The following is a 20,395-nucleotide window of genomic DNA, read 5'->3' on the forward strand; positions in this document are numbered from 1 at the left end:
CACACACAAACCCTCAGCTCTTAACTGTTCAAAGTCTAATCCCTTCAAAAGTCAAGAATACTCCATACTATTTATTTAGAAAACTCATCAACCTAATGTAGAAAACTATCTTTCTTAGAAACTGCATATATAATTTTTTTTATATTATGCTTATTTCCCCCAAAAGCATGGTTATTCTGTGCACAGTGAGCAATATGAAAACGTTAGCTACCTACATGCTGTGTATCACTCCACCTGTTTTCCATTATGGGAAGGAAGCTATTTTTATGGACCACTAACAGGATTTTTATTATTTTTAAAGGATAATCTTCATCTAAACCAATAGATATGCTGGGAAATAGGTTTTTCTTGTTACAAGAGATGGTGTTTAAAAAGAAATCGAGAGAGGAAGTCCAATACAGACAGTAACTTTGCTTTAAATGCCTATAAATCATAGTTCTGAACTACAGGAAGGGCTGGTTTTGCCATTCAATGACCATGGCATAATCAAATAAACAATGAATTTATACTACTCTAAGGTACAGCTTCAGTTGTTACAATAATTAACTGCCTCAGCAGCTTAGAAAAAAGTTCAAATTAATAAACAATCCCACAATAATACATAAGGCATCAGATCCTGATTTGGCCAGGTACTTAAACATGTTCCTAACTTTGAGCCCTTTGAAATCAACAGGAACACTAACATGTTGAATCAGGAACTAAATAACAAGATGGTCAGTATATTCAGTCTGAGGATATAGATGAAAATGGTAAAATTGGAAGAACAAAATTTACACAACTTGGGAGAAGTTTTATCCTCCCCCCTCTATGATGAATACACATAGTAATATATCTGTATTTCTTCTTCAGCCTGTTTTCACTGTGAAGAAAAAACTTTTCACATGTTTGAACAGCACCAAGGACAATGGAGCTCCTGCCTAAGTAGCATTTTAAAATGGGAGTATGTCAAAATGCACTACAGAACTTCTGGTGCAAGTAGCAGGGTCCACATGGCCAGTTAGTGCCCTGCATATTCACACCCTGCCCACTAACTAGCCCTGTAGACAAGCCCTCAGGTGAAGTCTAGAAGTTGTTTAGCCCATCACAGGCACAGATGTTAGAAGATAAATATTCTGCATATCCAGTTAGTAGGTACAAACAGGTGATTTTTTTGGTGTGTAAAAAGGAAACAGTATAAAAAGTTGCATGAAAAAAGGTCTCAAAATAGTAAAAGGTTGAAAAGAGGTAACATTTTTAGACCACATAATGACCACTACAGAAATATAAGAAATGGAAAGGAAAATGCTGTCAGTTTCTATTAAGATACAATAGTAGATCTGAAATGTGCCAAGCAATGCCCCTTCTTAAAGTTTGCCCCTTGTGTGATCTTCTATACCAAATGCTAAGAAGTGTCATGTGAATGAATTTTCTTTGGTCATGAATGTACTTACTGTATTAACAGAATTATTTTAATTGTTCTTATTAACCAAGGATGAAAAGAGTCAATGTTTTGCAAAGCCAAATATATTTGCTTACTACTTTGCCACTACAATAAAATATTCACAAACTATACAAAAAGGCTTTGAGACAGACAGTAAAACATGTGCATTTAATAACACTGCACTTCAGTTACACTGGATCCTGGAAGAAGGAATTCCCAGCACAACTTCATTATCTGCTTAATTGCAGAGCAGTTTCCATTAGACATACACATTCACAACATTCAAACTCGTTTGGTCCATCATCTAATGCTTCTTCCCTTCAGTCTTGCAAATGTGTAAGTCCAGTTGCCTGCCCTAAGAAGCAGGCATTTACCTACAAATGAATGGTAAAATAAGTTTTTGTTTGCTCTACTATTTTGCATTTATACTACATAAAGCAGCCATTTTAAACAAAGGAAATAGCAATTCATAGATCTAAAGGCTAAGTACAGTGTGTGATATTCTGTACCTTGGGGGAGTGCCCTGTAACTCCCATATTCCTCATTTATATAGAATTGTGATCTTGCATATAAAGCAGTCCGGGTGAGGTATCAAGGGAAAGGTTATGATCTGACGAAAGTCATTTTTCTGTCCATACATTTATATCACTAATGCATATGAAGTTATGAGAATTGCGTTGTATGGTTGTCACTAAAACATAAGTTGGGGAATCAGCCAGATATTAAAAGTATCTTGTCCCCTTATTGGTCCTTTGGGTCAGGTGTCAGCCAGGTTACCTGAGCTTCTTAACCCTTTACAGGTAAAAGGATTTTGGTGCCTCTGGCCAGGAGGGATTTTATAGAATTGTCCTTCCCTTTATAAGTTATGACAGCTCTATTTACATTTCCAATCACACCCGAGCAAATCTAATTATATTATTTCTCTCTCTCTCTCTCATTGCCTAGAAAAAGATATATCAAAAAACTGTTTAAGGGATTCTTGTGGAAGTTCACCATTTCTGAACCAGAACTATAGCAAGAAGTCTATAAACTTCTTTTTGTGCTATCATGTAGTTTTCTGATTCTCTTGACTTTTCTTTCATTTATTTTTAATAACTTTTGCAAGAGCAGGGTAAAATTACTCATTATTCTTCTATCATTATGAATTCTACCTGTACGTTTAGTTCTTATTAAGACTTCCATTGCATTTGAAGTAAGTTCTAAGTGTGATATAAAACTGTAAGTTACCTTCCTCATCCTCCTCCAGCCATGGGCGGTGGACTGGGACCTCCACCGTGATTTATTCGACCCATTCTACGGCGAGGATTTCCTGGAGGCCTAATTAGAGAGTGGGGAAAATAACAGTTAATATTGTCCATCACTATGCAGCTATGACAATGGTCTCCATCTGGTGCAAATATACCGTTCCTAAGTTCCCATTACAACAGCTTGCCCCTTTTTTGTACTGCAAGTGTCTGACTGCTAAAAACAAAGAGCCAAATTGACCCCTTCCATGTGAAAAGCTGCAGGAGGAAGTTTTTTACAAGAAAATCTCCACAAGAATTCCCTTGTGAAGACTGCTCCAAATTAACCCATCCCTTCAGAAGTAAAGTTGCCCTCAAATTGGCAGATATCAGGGGATGCATTAGAGGTTAGGACCATCCATGAAGAGATCCTGACTCCCATCCTGTGACAGAGACTGCTTATAGGTCCAGACTCTCCATAGTCTGCAAAAAAGGCATATATAGGAAGGTATATATCTTAGTATTTATGGGCACCTAAGCCTTCCATTCCTCATGGAAGTTAGGTTAAAGGTCTGTGTGTAGGTTAAAGATCTAACCCATGAATATATTATAAGAGAAAGATTTCTGCCAAATAAAACCAAGAAAAATGTAAAATACCTTCCATTACATACATTTGGAAAATGCTGTTAAATATGAGTTAGGATTTGTATTCTTGCATTTTAGGCTATGCAACAGATAAAATAAAAGAGAATGATGATCTTGTATTATAGAAAGTTATATATGTCTTAAATTTCTTGGTGTGACTTCTCAATTTGTTCTTAATTCAAGTAAAGCAGCACAACTCCAATCAGTTTATGCTAAAACATTTTCCTCACATGTAAAAACAAAATTAATCTAAACATATGAAGTTGAAGAAAAGCAATACCCTCTTCCATCATCATATCTTGAATTTGAGGAAGATATACAGCCTCTCCTCCTCAAATCTGGATGAACAAGGCTCTGGAAGCTAAAAATAAAGGAAACAAGAGTGATATAAGTTTAATGCTAGAAAGTAACAGTTTTCCAGCAATGCTGGAATATATAGCAAAACACTGGATGCAAAAGCAATAACTGGTGTTCAATAATGGAAGTACTGTACATTAGCACCAGAAAGGATACTTGGATAATACTATTTTTCAAGTTACTTTTGTTACTTCTGAATAAGAAGAGATCAGAAATTCTATTTCTAACTACTGGTTACTGGGTCAAAAATTGAGTAAAGAGTTTAAATAATTCCAAATTGATTTAAGATTGAAATAAACCTGAGTTGATTACTAAGCATTATACAATATGTTCTGTATCTACTTGCATACATTCTAGCTTCTCTAACTGCAAGATGTGCATAAAAGTCAAACCTGGAATTTAAACAGTGAAAAGCATAAGTGAAGTCTGCAGAAGTGTAATTCAGTCTTCTAATTTACTTGGAGTTGAGATAGAATCTAAACTTGATTTAAGCATGCATGAAGTAAAGCGTGATTACCACTCTGCAGTTATTTTTATGCCAGCTAGAAGCTACTGACTTAGGCATTGCTGCCCCAAGGTTTGTTGATACGCTTATTTGACTGAGTACGAAAAACAATTCCACCAAAATATATACCCTCCAATAACTATTTAGAGAATTAGAAGTAATCATGACTAAAATGATCAATATTTAGCTGATAGCAGCTATAATATATTAAAATCCAGCGGTAACAAGATAGTATCAGTTTCTCACAGCTTTTAGATTCATACAGAATATTTTTTTAAAGCCATCCAATCTACTGCATGAAATGGAACAGAAGAAAGACTTAATGTGTGCTCAGGGAATTACCGTGGACATGTGCAACAAAGGAGTAGGACTACAACATTGCTCTGCAAAATATGTATTTTTGTGTGTTTGTTTCTGCATGGCAAATTAATAGTTGCCACATTTGGTAACTTGACAATACTTAAAGATTACATGAATACTTACAATAAAACCACAAAATCTGCTATGCCCCAGAAGAAATCTGTTATAAATGATAAACTCCAAGGAGCCCGACTCTGGTTATCCAACACTTGTCCTATAACATACAGGATACAGTAAATACATTCAAACGCCATTCAGCAATATGAATTCAATTGTATTGTATGTTAAATGAAAAATATATTCATCAGCTACCAATGATATTTAAAAAATATTATCAGCAAATATCACAAACAGTGAATCAGCAAATGTCAGGGAGAAAATACATTGTACAAATATTGTCACTGGCAAGTTTCTTTTCCTGTAGTTACATTACACCTTTGTAGAAATAAAACTGCACAAGCTGATTCACTTATAGAAAGTGAAACACCGTCATCAAAATTGCACTGCATACAAGGTAAATTAGCAATGAAGAACAACTCTGTTTTTTTGTTTCATATATAGCAATATTTTTACTTCGAAAACCACTATCTACTATCAAAATACATTTACCAAAGATTCTATTATTTTCCTGGTCTGAGTTTGAGATAAGTCTGAGCTACACAATTTAGTTCCAGCTCTTACCTTCCTCAAGATTGGTGGGGTTTAGATATCATGTGCAAATCTGGCCCATCGAAGTAAATAGCAAAACTCTTATTGACTTCAATGGGGCCAGCATTTCACCCCTGGAGTTTTGGTCCAGGCCAGTCTTTAGTCTAGACCAGGGGTTAGCTACCTCTGGCACGTGGCTCACCAGGGTAAGCACCCTGGCGGGCCGGTTTGCTTACCTGCCGCATTGGCAGGTTCAGCGGATCGTGGCTCCCACTTGCCACGGTTTGCCGTCCCAGGCCAATGGGGGCTGCAGGAAGCGGCGAGGGCTGAGGGATGCGCTGGCCGCGGCTTCCCGCCGCCCCCATTGGCCTGGAGCGGTGAACCATGGCCAGTGGGAGCTGCAACATGGCAGGTAAACGAACTGGCCCAGCCCACCAGGCTGCTTTCCCTGGCAAGCCGCGTGCCAGAGGTTGCCGACCCCTAGTCTAGGGTAATAGTAACTGGCTACAAATGTACAACACAGGGGCTAATACCAAGTCTATTCTATGACAGGCTCATAAAGTCTAACAAAGAGGTTTACTAAATATTAACCGTTACAGAAGGAAGGCTAACAGCAAGTTAGGAATGAAAGGTTGAGGGCTAAGTTGTAAAGTTTCTAATACTTGTTAGTGACTTTGCCATGTGACATTAGCAAGATGAATGTTTCTTATTATTGTCTCTAGATTTTGGGAGATAAGAATGCCTCCTAAATTAATACACCTCAGGATAGGAAATACAGAGCAGTAGTACCAGATAAGTTTGTGAGAGTCAGATAAAGCAAGTTCTTGCCTATGGCCTCTGCTTCATAATTACATGTGTCCACTTTAATAATGACACAGTAACGAAGAGAGAGACCATGTCCCATCGACATGCAGCACAAGTACATTTCTCTCTAACCAGAGAGGAAAGGTTGAGGTCTGGCTACATTTCACAGCCCATCAATGTACATTAAATGGTACAGACCCCGAGGTGAGGAGAAGGGGCGGGGGCGCTGCGGGCGGGTCCCTCTCCATGAGCGCTCCCCCCTGCCCTGGCCCAGGATGAGCCCCCCAGCACCAGGGACAAAGCCCCCGCCCCCCCATCGCGGCTTCCCAGCGCTTCACCTCTCCCGTCCCCCGACTCTCACCGTTCGAAATGTAAACCATAGTCGCCTCTCCGCGCACCGCTGTCGTGTCACAACTCGCTACTTCCGGGCAGGGCTTGTTCCTGGGCGGCTACCGAGCATGCGCAGTAACGCTTGCAGAAGGCGCTGCCCTTTCTTGCCCTGACCAAAAATAAAATGGGGGGTGGTGGTGGTGGTTAAAGGGGCGGGGGTAGAGGAGGAGGCTACTCAAGGTGGGAACAATTGGCTCGTGCAGAGGAGGGGAAGGGGAGAGGCTAGAGGATGAGAAAGGGAAACCCCAGGTTAGGGAGGGGCAGAAGGGAATAAAAGTTTCTGCAAAAGGGGGGAGCACTCTGTAGTGGTTGCCCAGATTGGGGGGGTCAGTGGCTGGTGTTTCTCTGTGGAGGGTCCCCTCCCCAGAGCTGTGAAAGGAACAGGGTGGTCCAATACTTAGCTAAGGCATCTCTTCTTCATCTGAAAGGATGTACTGAGCAGCCAAAGGAGCCTTGAATCAGTGAAATAATTTACAAACACACCGTGCTAAACATGTTCATAATTATCATACGTGTTCTGGTGTTTAAAAGAATCCCTTGTCTGTGTGCGCTGGCGTAACTTGTCTGTGTATAGCCTCATAGCAGCTCACAAATTAATCTGATCAGCTGTTGAATGATGCTCCAGACCACATGTAATTTCACTCCTAACTTGTATTTAGTTTAACTGTATTTTTATTACTCTTATTGTCCTTAGCACATGATCATTTACCTTGGTTAACAATGCATATGGATGTCATTGTGTTATTTAATTTATGGTTTGAATAGGATAGTAAGAATTGATGCTGCCAGCTAAGCAATCACATCTCAAAGTGTTTTTATTATAATACTTATCTTTATATGATTTTGCAATTTACACTTTTTTAATTTATATTTTCTTTCTTCTATAGCATAAGTTTATTCTTTGTCATCACATGACTTCAATACTATGTAATTCTTTGGGCTGTTGTCATGACCTTTTTCAATCCCCTTGATCCAGGAGTGATGACTGCTTTTCTTTACCTTTATTTTTTCTCTCTTCAGCAGGTTAGTACTTTTTCACATTTCACCACTTGTGTGAACATCTTACTCCCCAAATGTTCACTAAGGGCACTGTAACAGAGTGGCTTGCCTTGTGGGCTGGAGATAGGGTGACCAGACAGCAAATGTGAAAAACTGGGATGGAGGGGGGGGGGTAATAGGAGCCTATATAAGAAAAAGACCCCCAAAATTGGGATTGTCCCTATAAAATCGGGACATCTGGTCACCCTAGCTGGAGAGCATGAGGCTAAGCCAACCTGATTGTGCCTGATTCCCCTCAGGTGGAATCACTCTGTATTCCCCACAAAGGGTAGAAGGTGGGTGTGGTAGTGTGAATGAGAGCTAGGCCTAAGTAGGGATAAAGCTCAGCTGAGGAAATGAGATGGAGAGTGAGAGAAGCAAGCAGAAAGCTCAGACAGTAAAGAAAAACTCTTTAGGTAGCGTGGTCAGGAAAAGACCTTACCCAAACAGAGAAGACACTAGGAAAAACTCTGGAGGTAGGGAAGCCTGGGAGAGATCCTGGTTAAGCAGGGACCTTGATGAAAACTTCAGAGGCTAGGTAGGAAGTGGCCTAGGGACAATTGCAGTCTGGGTAAAGGAACAGAATTATCTATTTGGAATGGGGCCCTGGGTTGGAATGCAGAGTAAATGGTGGAACTGCTCCTAACCCCAAGGAAAGGGCATACAAGCTCTCCCTAAGGGTTATTGCCCCTAGCAAGGGGTTTGTGGGCTGAATTGACAACTGGCTGAAGAAGAGTCCCAGAGACAGGCAAATGACTTTTGTTCGGGACTTTCAGTTTAGATAGTTGTGATCCCAGAAGGAGTGGATTTAAGAGGGTGACTCTGGTGGTGGTGATTCCCAGAAAGTGTGGACTTAAGAAGGTAACTTTGTTGGTGGGCTAAGTTAATGGAAGAAGAAGAGTGACCGTGGGTAGTGAGATAAGTGCTATACCAGGCTGGACATGAGTGGGCACCTAGTGGTGAGTGGACTTGATTACAGAAACTTATCTTACTTGAATTTTCTCCCAGTGGCAAAACTTTGGTTTGTGTGTGCATATGTGTAACTGTGTAAAGTTAAGCACTTGAGTTTTGTGCGTGTGTGTGTGTGTGTGGATAAAGACCTTTACAAGCTGGTTCTGCAACCAGTGTTACTTCTACCAAAGAAACTCTATGCCTTAAATGTTACTACATACCAACTGCAAGCAATATGCATTTGGTTTTCCAATTAATATGTACCTTTGTTTTCCCTTTATTTAAAAATTTTTTTTAACCAATTAGCTTGTCCTGCAAACTCTTAAGCATATGCTGCTTCACTTGCAAGCTTGAAAAAATATTATAGTAATGTATATTTAAACATTACAGACTATAATCTTTAAAGACACTTGCAATATAACTTTATACTGGATAATAGTTATAAATACTTTCATTTTTAATTATATTACAGTGATATAGCTATATCTTTTAATATCTCATTAATGCATAGAATAAATGTGAATTGACTCCTGGTGTGTTAAGGAAAACAGAACAAAAGCTTCTTGAAGATTTGGCTGTCTTTTATACAGATAGTTTCAGCATAAAGGCATTTTGGATGCATCTGATTTAAAAAACAAAAAAAAAACCCTGTTAAACAGGAATAAAATCAGCGCATAACTGTGCATGAGTATGTTAACCTTCAGTACTGACCTCACCAGGACTCCTCATTTTCTAAGAGGTAGGCCCATGTTTAGTAAAATACTTAATCACATACCCAAGACAGAGGCATGCAGTAGGGTATGAAATTGTATGTAATACAGGGCATAACATATCACATATGCTTGTGATGTGTAGTATGGTACACCCATACTACACAAGTGTATCTGACAGTTTTATAGAGTGACAAGGTGGGTGAGGTAATATCATCTATTGGATCAACTTTTGTTGGTGGAAGAGACAAAGCAACTATGCTCTCTCTGCCTTTGTTACCCTCAGGTGTGAGATTACCTGAAATCACAACTGCCTATGGAAAGCAGTGCTAGTATTCAATGCCATTGCCGTATACCACTAGAATCATGTTTAACCTCTCTGTCTGGTGGAGTTGGCAGCAATCAGGGCTGGGTTCAAGATCTAGGGGTTCCTCATAACAGTACAAAACATGCCTGGCTTGAGCCTCCACCTAGTAATCTGGGACAACCTAACACCACTCATGGGCACCTCTCTAAGAGACACTTTCCCATTTACAAGTACTAAGTCATCTTGTATTTGAGAGAGAGAACTTTCAATAAAAGAGAGCCAACCATTAATTTGGGAAAACACCACAACCACACTCAAAAGCATGAAACTATAAGCAAATCCAGCCCACAGTGTACTGGGCAGTGTCCTTTGCCTCAGTTTCTCACTTTGCAGTGAGAGAGTCTGAATGTCCATTTAACACATCATTCCCCTCTCTCTGCTGCACTTCACTCACAGTTGGCTGTCTGTGGTTAGCAAAGATGCAGAGTTCAGAGGTTTGTTTGCAGGGGTTCACTGTGATGGGTTTTCTCCCCCAGCATGCAGTCTGGGAGCCATGGAAATAGCTGTGCCCCTGTAACCACCCAGCTGGGCTGGCCCTGCCAACACTATTTTGCTGATGATTTAGCCTCTCCAGGCCCTGTTTCCACTCAACACAACAGCAGGTGGCAAGCCACCCCCAAACTGAGCTACCTGTGCGCTGTACCTAAGGCACTCCAGGACATACGACCAGTTTCCCAGCTCCCTGCCTTGCACCCTTGCTGGAGTATAAACCCAGAACTTTACTGTATTACACTGCACAGGGATCTGTACAAGGGAAGCTCATTAATTAGGTTCACCTTCCCCTCAATGTGGGAAGGATATGCAACAAGCCTGTGTTAACCAAGCTGAGATTTTTCCCCAGACACTTCACTCAAAGGCATGCTGGTTTAAATAAAGCAAAAAAGTTATTAACTAAAGATAAAGTGATTATAAGTAATAGCAAACAGATCAAAGCAGATTACCTAGCAAACAAACAAAATGCAAATTAAGCTTAATGTACTAGATTGGATATGAATTAGCAGTTTTTCACCCTGGCTGATTAGACAAGCAGTCCACCAAGTTTCCATACACAGACTAGAAATCCCTTTGGCCTGAGACTACCACTTTCCTCAGTTTAGTCTTTGTTACTCAGGTGTTTCCAGGAGTTCTCTTGTGTGGGGAATGAGGCCTGAGATGTCACACCCCATGTTATACAGCTGTATCAGATGGCAGGAACCCTTTCCTCTAAACTCCATTCCCAGCCCAGTTTATCAAAAAATACAGTACCAAAATGGAGTTCAGTAGTGTGGTCTAATCCCATACTCTTGCTGAGTCATAGCAGCTGTTACTTACAGACTGGCTGAAATGTTTACAGGAAAGCTAAGTTCTTGAATAGGCCACTGTTTTTGATGGGCCATCAGCATTGTTTAGCTTTTTCATTGTTATACCTAAAAGGCTACCTGAGGGTGTTTTCTAGAGTAAGCACGTTTGGACTACAGATACATAGTCAATATTCATAACTTCAGATACAAAAATGATACATGTGTATAAATAGGATAATCAGCAAATCATAACTTTTCCATGGACACCTGACAACTTACACATACCACTATGAAGAATATGGGGTGCACTGTCACATTCACCTCCTACACCAGAGAGAGGTGTGTGTCAAGCAATGCCTCTACAACTGGCTGCTTTTCTCTGCTGCTGGTGGTCAGTTGTTGCCACTGTTGGATGCTCACTGCCTCATCTGCAATCCCATGTTCTGAGGTTTCACCACTTAGAAATTCAGAAGTCTCGAGATTTCAGCTCTTAGTGACTTCACTGGGGAGCAGGGAACTTCACTGCCAGTACAGCTTCTGCATTCTTTCACTTTACCACTGTTCCTAGATCATCTCAGTGATGTCAGCTCTAGTAATCACTGAACAGACTCAATGACTCTCAATTGAGTCTTATAAGCTCTGTCTTTTAAATACTGGAGAGGGGAAGGTCAAAGGCCATCTAGGACTCTTTAGGCAGAGTCCATGCTACTGCAAGGAAACACCTGTCCCCATCCACTCTCATCTCCACTGGAATTTGGCATCCCTACTCCTTGCTTAGCAAGGTTCATTTTAGGGTGATGCCCTGTGACTGGGTGCCTGAATAGGCCACACTGAGGAATGCTAAACTCAGGGCAGACTGCATGGAATAGGGCAGACAATCACCAAAAGTGGTGGTTTAATCTATAATTAGATTCACTAAGCCAGTAACAAAACCTCTTCTGTACCACAGTGGTCACCAAGAAGCCAAATACAGTCCCCTTTAAGTATTCCAGCCCTTGACTTCCTTCCAGACAGCCAAATCTAATATAGCGAGGGGTTACTGAAAACCTGATTCACCATATGTGACTGGACACTGATCCCTGGGTCAATAGGAGTTTCAGATCTTAGCCAATAATCACGCTGCTGCCAATCTGCTAGTAAATAAAAGTGAAGGTTTTAATAATAAAAGGAAAATTGTTTGCAAAAGGTTGAGAGATCAATATACGTAAAAGGTGTACAGTCCTTAGATCTTGGCAAGTGATCATAACAAGTGATGACATCATCTCTATCAGGGTATTAAAGTCCATGACAGAAGCTGGCTCCTACCACTTGAAAAGAGCCCAGAGGAAGCATGCAGCTCCCAAACCAAGATGCATACATTTGCAATAACTGCCAAAGATCATGCAAATCTCAGATTGGACTAGTCAGTCATATGAGACATTGCAAACCATCTACATCATAGGCTGCAATTCCTACCATCTCTCACAGATGGAAGGATGCCAACACAATCAGGTCAGTTTCATACCTGAGATGAGGAAGCTGATTTGTGAAAGTCTTTCTGGAATCATTTAAAAAGGTTATGGTCTAATAGATAGTTCAGGTGTAGAGTTCTTCCATCAGAATTCCAGGGTGATCCAGAGTGAACCTGGAGACCTCGGTCTTATGATTTAGACTTTTCCTGTTAAAGTTTAAGTAGACCTGAGATGTCAGGATCAGGCCTGGGGCTTTCCTTTATAGTTCTATAGCAAGCTAAGTCTCTTGACACAGCAGGACCTCGCCCATGGAAGAATATTCAGTGAAGATTGTTGCTTTGAAGCTAATCTTGTATTTCCCATGCATACACAGGTAAACTAGTTGCATTCACTCACATAAGGCAATTAGTCATTCAAATTATCAAGACAGTTCACAGGTGGTTTACTATATGGAATTACAAGTTTTGAGATGAGATTAGGACAACATTATTACACCACAAATCCCATCTAAATGATAATACAGTAGAAACTCAGTATGAACACCAGAGTTATAAACTGACCAGTCAGACACACACCTCATTTGGAACCGGAAGTATGCAATCAGGCAGCAGCAGAGACCAAAAAAAAAACAAACCCAAGTACAGTACTGTGTTCAATGTAAACTACTTTAAAAAAAAAGTTTGACAAGATAAGGAAATGGTTTGTGCTTGTTTCTTTTAAATTAAGATGGTTACAGTAGCATTTTCCTTCTGCCTAGTAAAGTTTCAAGGCTGTATTAAGTCAATGTTCAGTTGTGAACTTTGAAAGAACAACAGTAATATTTTGTTCAGAGTTACAAACAACCTTCTTCCCTGAGGTGTTCAAAACTGAGGTTCTACTGTGTTCCTCTTTGATCTCCAAGTCAATAGAATACAGTAATGAAGCATTATAAGACAAGAACAGGATTTATGATCTACAAGCTAATTAGATCACGTTAGATTTCCAATAGGATGCAGATAAGCATAGACGTATTTATCAGTTATATTCTCTAATGATACAGACAAACAGGTTAAAGATCATAGTTATCAAAGCCATGTTAAGTAGACTATCTACAAGGAATGGCCCTGTTTACCATTGCAATACCCTTTGATATGTCCTTAAAGGGTTGCTTGCAGGTCGCCTAGCTTGCTGATTGTTTAATCTTTGCTGGTTCAGCATTATACCCTCTCAATCAGGGCAGACTAAGTACAATTCTGCTGCCCTTCACTCATACAATAAGGATTACATTTCATTACCCCTGCACTCAATATTAGTGATTTGTAACCAACACCAGACATGTGATCACTTTGGCAAAGCAGCTCCATCTGCTGTGCACCTAGGCAGTGTATGGGTGTTTGTGCAAACAGTTGGTTCCTGAAATCTCCCCCCCCAGCTCATCACTAGATGTCAGGGAAGAGCTCATTCAGATCTTGCTTACACATGCAATCAAGCAATTCCTCCCTCATTTTCCCCACCCCCTCGCAGGCCATATTCACCATGGCTAGTGCAGTGACTGGCACCATGCACAAGCTATCCCAAGCTGAAGTAAGAATGTAGAGCGTAAAACTTTAGGGAAGTAAGGGGAGTGAGGTCAGCATCTTAAGTTTCACTTTCTTATGCTGACAATGGTACCTCTGTTTTTATCATCCGCTGCTGTCACTGTGGCTTCAGGGTCTTTTCCCCCTCTTCCCCCCCCCCCCCCCCGGAACGCCTGAGCCAGATGAGGAGGAGAAAGAATAAGGCTTGGGATGACGTGATCCTGCACACCAGTGCTCCATTGGACAATGAGCACCCAGCCTGGAGGATGAATAAGTAGAAAAGAGAGTCCCCAGGATGTAATGGGGCTTCTCAAGCAGCAAACACAGATGCTGCAGATTTTGGTGAACCTGACAGATTTGACAGCCCTGGGCTTACCTACCTCTGCAGTCCACTGTGCCCTGTGCGAACCCAAAATCCTAAGCAGAGCTGAAGTCCCGAGTCCTGCACCCCAAGTGCGGCTGAATCCCAGAGCCCCCATCCCTGAGCCTATATTCGAAAACAGAACACTCCAAAACTATTTAATGGTATTTTAATTGTTTAACAATGTGATTAAAACTACAATTAATTGTGATTAATTTTGTTAATCTCTGAACAGCCCTAATTCCTACATGTACAGCCATTGCTTCATCGTTCCCACCCAGCCACAAGAGAGCTGGATCAGGTAAAGCACACTCCAACAACACATGCGACTCTGGCTCACTGTTAAAATGGTCTTTCAAAGTCTCTGTCAGCTGAATAGCTCCACACTGTTCTTCTAATAGCCCTTGTATCTGGCTGTTCAAATTCAGCAGACTGCTGCTCCCTCTCTGCCATCCACCCCAGTGGAAACTCTTTCCTCTTTGCTTTACTTACTTTATGCAGACCACAGCAGATGGCTGCAACCATGGGGATATTTTTCTCATTGAGATCCCAATCTTTTGAAAGGCCACTGACATTGTTTACTCTAATGACCAAAAGCCCATTCAACTACCATTCTGCAGCTGCTGAGCAGACAGTTGAATCATTCCTTGGTGCCATCAAGGTGGTAGGTGTATGGCTTCCTGAGCAAGGGGTAGGCTGGGTCCTCCAGGATCACAATAGGTATTTCAACATTCCCAATGGTAATCTGCTTGTTGGGAAAGAAGGTCCCAGCTTGTAGCATTCTGATCAATCCTGTGTTCCTAAAGATGTAACCATCATGCACTTCTCTGAACAGCCCACACTGATATCTGTGAAGTGTCCTCCGGTGCTCCACAATGCTTGCATAACCATAGAAAAGTAGCTCTATCTGTTGAGGCACTCAGTGGCAATGTGGTCTGGGGCCAAAACAGGGATGTGTTGGGTGTAACTATTGCTCCAGCACAATTCGGGAACCTCATTGCTGCAAATCTGTCCATTATGTCCTGCACAGTGCCTGGAATCAAAGTGTGGTGTAGCAGGAAGCGACTAATGGCCTTGCACACATGCATGACAGTGGCCCTTCTGGTGGATCTCCCAACTCCAAATTGATTCCCAACTGATTGGTAGGAATCTGGCACTGCAAGTTCCCAGAGTGAGATTGCCACTCTCTTCTCCACTGTCAGTGCATCTCTCATTTCTGTGTCCTTTTGTTGGAGGGCGAGGGTGATCTCAATGCACAATCGAGGAATGTGGCCTTGTGCATCAGAAAGTTCTATAGCTACCTGCTCATCATCCCAAACTTGTATTACGATGTGATCCCATCATTCAGTGCTTGTTTCTCAGGGCCAGAAGTGACACTCCATCTGCAACTGCTTTGAGAGTGACACCAACAGCCTTGAGTTGGTTATGTTCCACAGCAATCTGTTCTCCTACTCATTCAGTGGTTCTTGTAGCTTTGCAAATACTCCAGAATGCAATGCTCATGAAAATAGTGCAGATCCGTCAGAGATTGATGGACAGCATGGAGGGCTGTGCAGGTTTGCAGGATTTTGGGGGGGGGAAGAGAAACGGCCCAAATTATGGGACAGACTGTTACAAACTGGGAAATTGACCCCCATGCTCCCAGTCACCCAGTGTGACCCTTTTCAGCCCCATCATGCAGTGCCAAAACTTTCCTAAAGACAGCATGCTGGCTGATGGTGAGTTGCACAGTGGGAAACCTATCCATGGTGCACTGCACTCTGCATTGATAGAAGCACTCCTGGTGAGTACACGCACTGCTGACACAAGGAATCAAGTATGCATGCGCACAAGTAAAATTCTACCTGCAGTGGCTGTATGCTGACTATCTTCAGCTTGTAGTGTAGAGATGGCCTGAGTACCTTTCCTGGTCCCAGACCAGAAGAAGACCTCTGTGTAAGCTCAAAGCTTGTCTCTCCTACTAACGGAGGTTAGTCCAATAAAAGGTATAACCTCGCCTGCCTTGTTTCTCTCATAACCTGGGCCTAACATGGCTACAACATTGCAGACATAGTTTTATATATAAACATGAGCCCATTGTAACACGTATTCCAAAAAGAAACAAAAGCATTAATAATCACTGAGAGCAACAGTGAGAGATGCTTTAAGCACATTTATGAAGTGAAATATTTTACTGTTCTTGTAAATATCAGATCCTCTTCCAACAAACCAGAAAACCCACAGTAGGAAAACAAAATATTTGCAACACAAGAGACAACAGGATGCTCACAACTGTAGGCAACTCATTTTAAAAAGTATTCAATGTCAAATTTTGATTAAGTATATATAATTAGTAGTCAGGATTGTCAATAGCTGGGCTAGGTGATGAGAAAGTTTGGTGGGGTAGGAAATTTGAATGGGAAGTGGTTTCTGATACTTACAGCACCTCTTGTTTCTGTTTCCCCCAGCACCCTATCTCTCTGCCTTGTGTAGCTGCTCCCACCCTCCCTCACAAAGGAAAGCAGTCACTGGGGAGATGCCATTGGCAGAGCACTCCCAGTAGGTGTTGTGTCACCAAGCTGATGTCATTCCCATGACTCCCAACCCTATGGATTTTTCAGTCTGTTTTCTCGATGAGGAATATTCAAAGATCCAAAGTTGGAGGGCACCTGGTGTAGTGACATGAGACAACAGTGGGAAGATGTTTTGGAAGTAGGCACATGAGGAATGATTTGGCCGGGCAGCCATCTTGCATGGAGGTAGATAAGGCCTGAAGTGGCTCAGTTGGCATTTTGAAATTCATCAGCTGTGCTGTGGCCATCTTGGCTGCGGGCTAATGGGAGAGCTGTGATGCCAGTGAGAGCTGTGCAGGCAATGGATCAGTTCTGTGGTAACTTAGAGAAGGCCCTAGAGACTGAGGCTTTTCCTGGTGGCTTTGTGATTTTTATATCTATATAAAAATAACGTAAAGTCCCAAGCCATCGTGAGACTTTTCCTTCTTTCTCTGCCTTACAAATCCTTGTACAGAATGAATCATTCAGTTCCCTATCAAATCATCACTTGGACATCAGTATGTGGCAATCGTGTCTAGGTGGTGAATTGATTTACTCTAACTTTAGCTTCTTTAAAAGTTACTAAGTAACTAAGCACAACTTTTTCTGAGATTTTTACACACATCATAAAATGGACCTTCTACAAAGGTTTAATAAGGACAGAACGTAACATTACACATGGTAATGCTGCATTGTTATTGGGGCCACACTATAGGCTATCATACATAAGTTGAAACTACACAACTTTCCAATCAAATATAATTCTCCAATATGGTCTACATTGGAGCAACTTTGCCATGTCTTGAACAGGAACTGAAAGCCACTGTAGATATTTAAACATCTGACACATCTCCTTTTCACAGAGCTGTGGATTTGTCCCATATAGAAGAGATGGCATGAGAGTCACAGGACTGAAATGACAACATACTCAGTTGAGTCTGGGTCTTGAACGCACTCAAAGGAAAAATTGTTAGAATAAGTGTCAATATATCCCTTTTATGTACACACATTTGTATTTTGTATGTAGCATACATACAAAGGTCTTCTAAATCCCTGTGAAAATAATCAAAATGATAGAGGTTGGAATTTTTGCTAGCTCATCTTAATTAACTTAAGTCTCAGTTTTGTTCAGTAAGTCCCATGGCTGATTCTCTGTAGCCCAGTACAGGAATATTCTCACATGCTCTGTATAGTCTAGGGATATTGGAGAAGATTTGAGTCTTTCGACTAAAATCTGGTCTGCTTCCACACAGCCTCCAGCATGTAATTCATTCCAGCTATACTGTATGAGTGCTATAGCTAACCACCCACCCATTATATTACAGAGCAACACCAGCAAATTCCCAGTCCCAGAGTAATGTGCATCTTGTATTGTCCAGGAGGGTAAAGGGCAGTACAAGCACATAGAAGGTCCATCATTTCATTAACAGGAAATTATGCGCACAAATCTTGTTAACCGAAACGAAGTTCCCAAATACATTAGATTAGATAAAACAGTAGAACAAGTTTATTAACTACAGAAAGATTTGATGTGATTACAAGTAATGAGACATAAAAGTCATAATTGGTTACAAAGAAATAAAAGGTAGAATGTAAACTAATATCTAACTTAACAAGCTAAGACTTGAAGGTGGCAATTTTGCAACAAAAAAACTTCAAAAACAGACTCCAAAGAGAAACTGCTGAACTTGAATTAATATGCAAACTAGATACAATTAACTGTGGGTTAAACAAAGACTGGGAATGGTTGGGTCATTACACCAATTGAATCTATTTCCCTATGTTAAGTTCTCCTCACACCTTCTATGGGCCATCTTAATTATCACTTCAAAAAGTTTTTTTCCTCCTGCTAACGATAGCTCATCTCAATTGATTAGACTCTGCCTGTTGGTATGCATACTTCCACCTTTTCATGTTCTCTGTATGTATAAATATCCCCTGTCTGTGTGTTCCATTCTATGCATCCAAAGAAGTGAGCTGTAGCTCACGAAAGCTCATGCTTAAATAAATTTGTTAGTCTTTAAGGTGCCACAAGTACTCCTGTCTTTTTTTTTTTTTCAAATAAAATGTGTCTCTCACCACATGATTTGCAGTCTTAGTAGTTGGATGCCTTTCAGCCAGAACCTCTCCCCCAGTCTAATACTTCTTCCTTGTCCTGCAGGCATTGTGGATGTTGTGGGCAGAGAGAAAGGAAGGAGGGATGATTTGTATCCTCTGTTCTCACTTCTTAGTTATTTTCCTTTTTGAAAATCATCTCCAGCTGAGGTTCAGGAGACAGAAAGTCTATTTGCACGGGAATCTCCAGCTGTTACTTTGCCAAGAAGTAAATTTCTTGCTCACACCCTTCTTCCTGCCAAAAAATGGCCACTTAACTAGATGATAGTCCTGGCTGAGATGTTGGCTTGCCTTTTGTCTCTGCGGGACTGGTTTGAAGCTTTTCCCCCAGACTTGGAACATGCCTTATACAGTAGAATTTTGTAACTTTACATACGTTGCCACACATTTTACCAGGATAATCATCAGCAAATTATATGTTTTAAATGTTACTTCAGAAGGTACACTTTGTACGAAAATTATCATGGTCTTGTAAAAGTGGTGAATATAGGGATAGGGAGTGTCACACTGCCTTAAACTGCAATTCATAAAAGCCAGCATGCAAGGTGGGGAGCTACCAAACTAGCCAACCCTCTCTTGGAAATAGGTCCTTAAGTCCAGGCTGCAGGGATCTCTGGAAGTGGTTCACAGCTGGGAACCCCTCTCTTGAAGTCAGGCAACTTAAGTGCTTCAGGTTTCAGAGTAGCAGCCGTACTCCTGTTTTTTTTAAGTGCTTCAGGCCTTTATGAGCATGAATAGGAGTCCTGCCTCCCTCTACACAAAATGGTTGGGGGAGGAGGTGCCACCTGATTTACAGTTTTTTAGCTCAATGGTTGGAGCATTCACATAGGATATGGGAGACCTGGGTTCAATTCTTCCTATCTCCCCCTTTTTTTTCCTGCCAGAGGGGAAGGAAAGAGTTGAACACGGAGGTCTCCTGTGTCTCAGGAGAGTGCTTAAACCCTGGGCAATGAGAGACTCTGATTTGGGGCTTCCTCAGTGTCCCCCACTTGAAACTAGGGTGACCCAGATGTCCCGATTTGTTGGGTCTTTTTCTTAATAGGCTCCTATTACCCCTCCAACCACTCTCCCGATTTTTCACACTTGCTGTCTGGTCACCCTACTTGAAACTGTTCCACTGTGTATAAATACTTTAGTCACAGAAGCAGGTGAACTGTACCTTGGATCTCCCACCTCCCAGATGAGTGCTCGAACACCCAGGCTACACAGTCATTCTCTCTCTCTCCCTGGCTCACTGACTCTAAGTATTTATACATAGTGGAGAAGCTTCAAGAGGACAGATTGAGGGAGCCCCACATGCGATTACATAGCTCAGTGGTTAGAACAGTCTTGAGAGAAGTGAGTGCCCTATTCAAATCCTTTCTCCCCTGCAGGCACAAGGGGAATTGAAGCTGAGTCTCCCACATTCCAGGTGAATTCTCTAACCACTAAGCTAAAAGTGATAAGTGGCCGCCTCATCTATCCAGATTTTGAATGGGTCCTAATCTGGTAGATGGCCTCTGAGCATACCAAATAGATCAAGCCCTGCACACAAGATTGGCATTTGCCTGCCTATTTTCCCCCAGCTTATGAATCACTTGGGGACATAGACAGGAGTAAGCATCCTGATGGTTAGTGAGGCAGCAATGCATATGCCCAACAGAAGAAACTTTGCTATGGAACTCTTACTCTGAAAAATGAGGT

At 41.3% G+C, this 20,395-nt stretch overlaps 2 protein-coding genes across 6 annotated transcripts in view; one reads left to right on the forward strand and one right to left on the reverse strand.

The window, feature by feature from the left end:
• Positions 1-2,643: 2,643 nt before the first annotated feature.
• On the reverse strand, positions 2,644-16,528 carry SELENOK (selenoprotein K). 2 transcript variants are annotated; one of them, XM_039480717.1, is made up of 5 exons: positions 16,487-16,528; positions 6,324-6,461; positions 4,634-4,724; positions 3,569-3,649; positions 2,644-2,737 (listed from the first exon to the last, which is right to left on the reverse strand). In XM_039480717.1, the coding sequence occupies exons 2-5, from the start codon at positions 6,340-6,342 to the stop codon at positions 2,644-2,646; spliced, it is 285 nt and encodes a 94-aa protein (XP_039336651.1). In that variant the 5' UTR covers positions 6,343-6,461; positions 16,487-16,528. The 2 variants fall into 2 exon arrangements, with proteins under 2 accessions (XP_039336651.1, XP_039336652.1); XM_039480718.1 differs by having other exon boundaries at positions 2,653-2,737.
• Positions 7,732-20,395, forward strand: part of CACNA2D3 (calcium voltage-gated channel auxiliary subunit alpha2delta 3) — an 839,197-nt gene continuing 826,533 nt past the window's right edge. The window contains exons 1-2 of one of the 4 annotated variants that reach the window (XM_039480709.1): positions 7,732-7,866; positions 8,167-8,349. The gene's annotated coding sequence lies outside the window, so the exon portion shown is untranslated. Of the gene's footprint in view, positions 7,929-8,166; positions 8,350-20,395 lie in introns of all 4 variants that reach the window. The other 3 variants (XM_039480710.1, XM_039480711.1, XM_039480712.1) reach the window with 3 other exon arrangements.

This window comes from Mauremys reevesii, linkage group 7 (genome assembly GCF_016161935.1).
Source record: "Mauremys reevesii isolate NIE-2019 linkage group 7, ASM1616193v1, whole genome shotgun sequence".
Lineage (NCBI taxonomy): Eukaryota > Metazoa > Chordata > Testudines > Geoemydidae > Mauremys > Mauremys reevesii.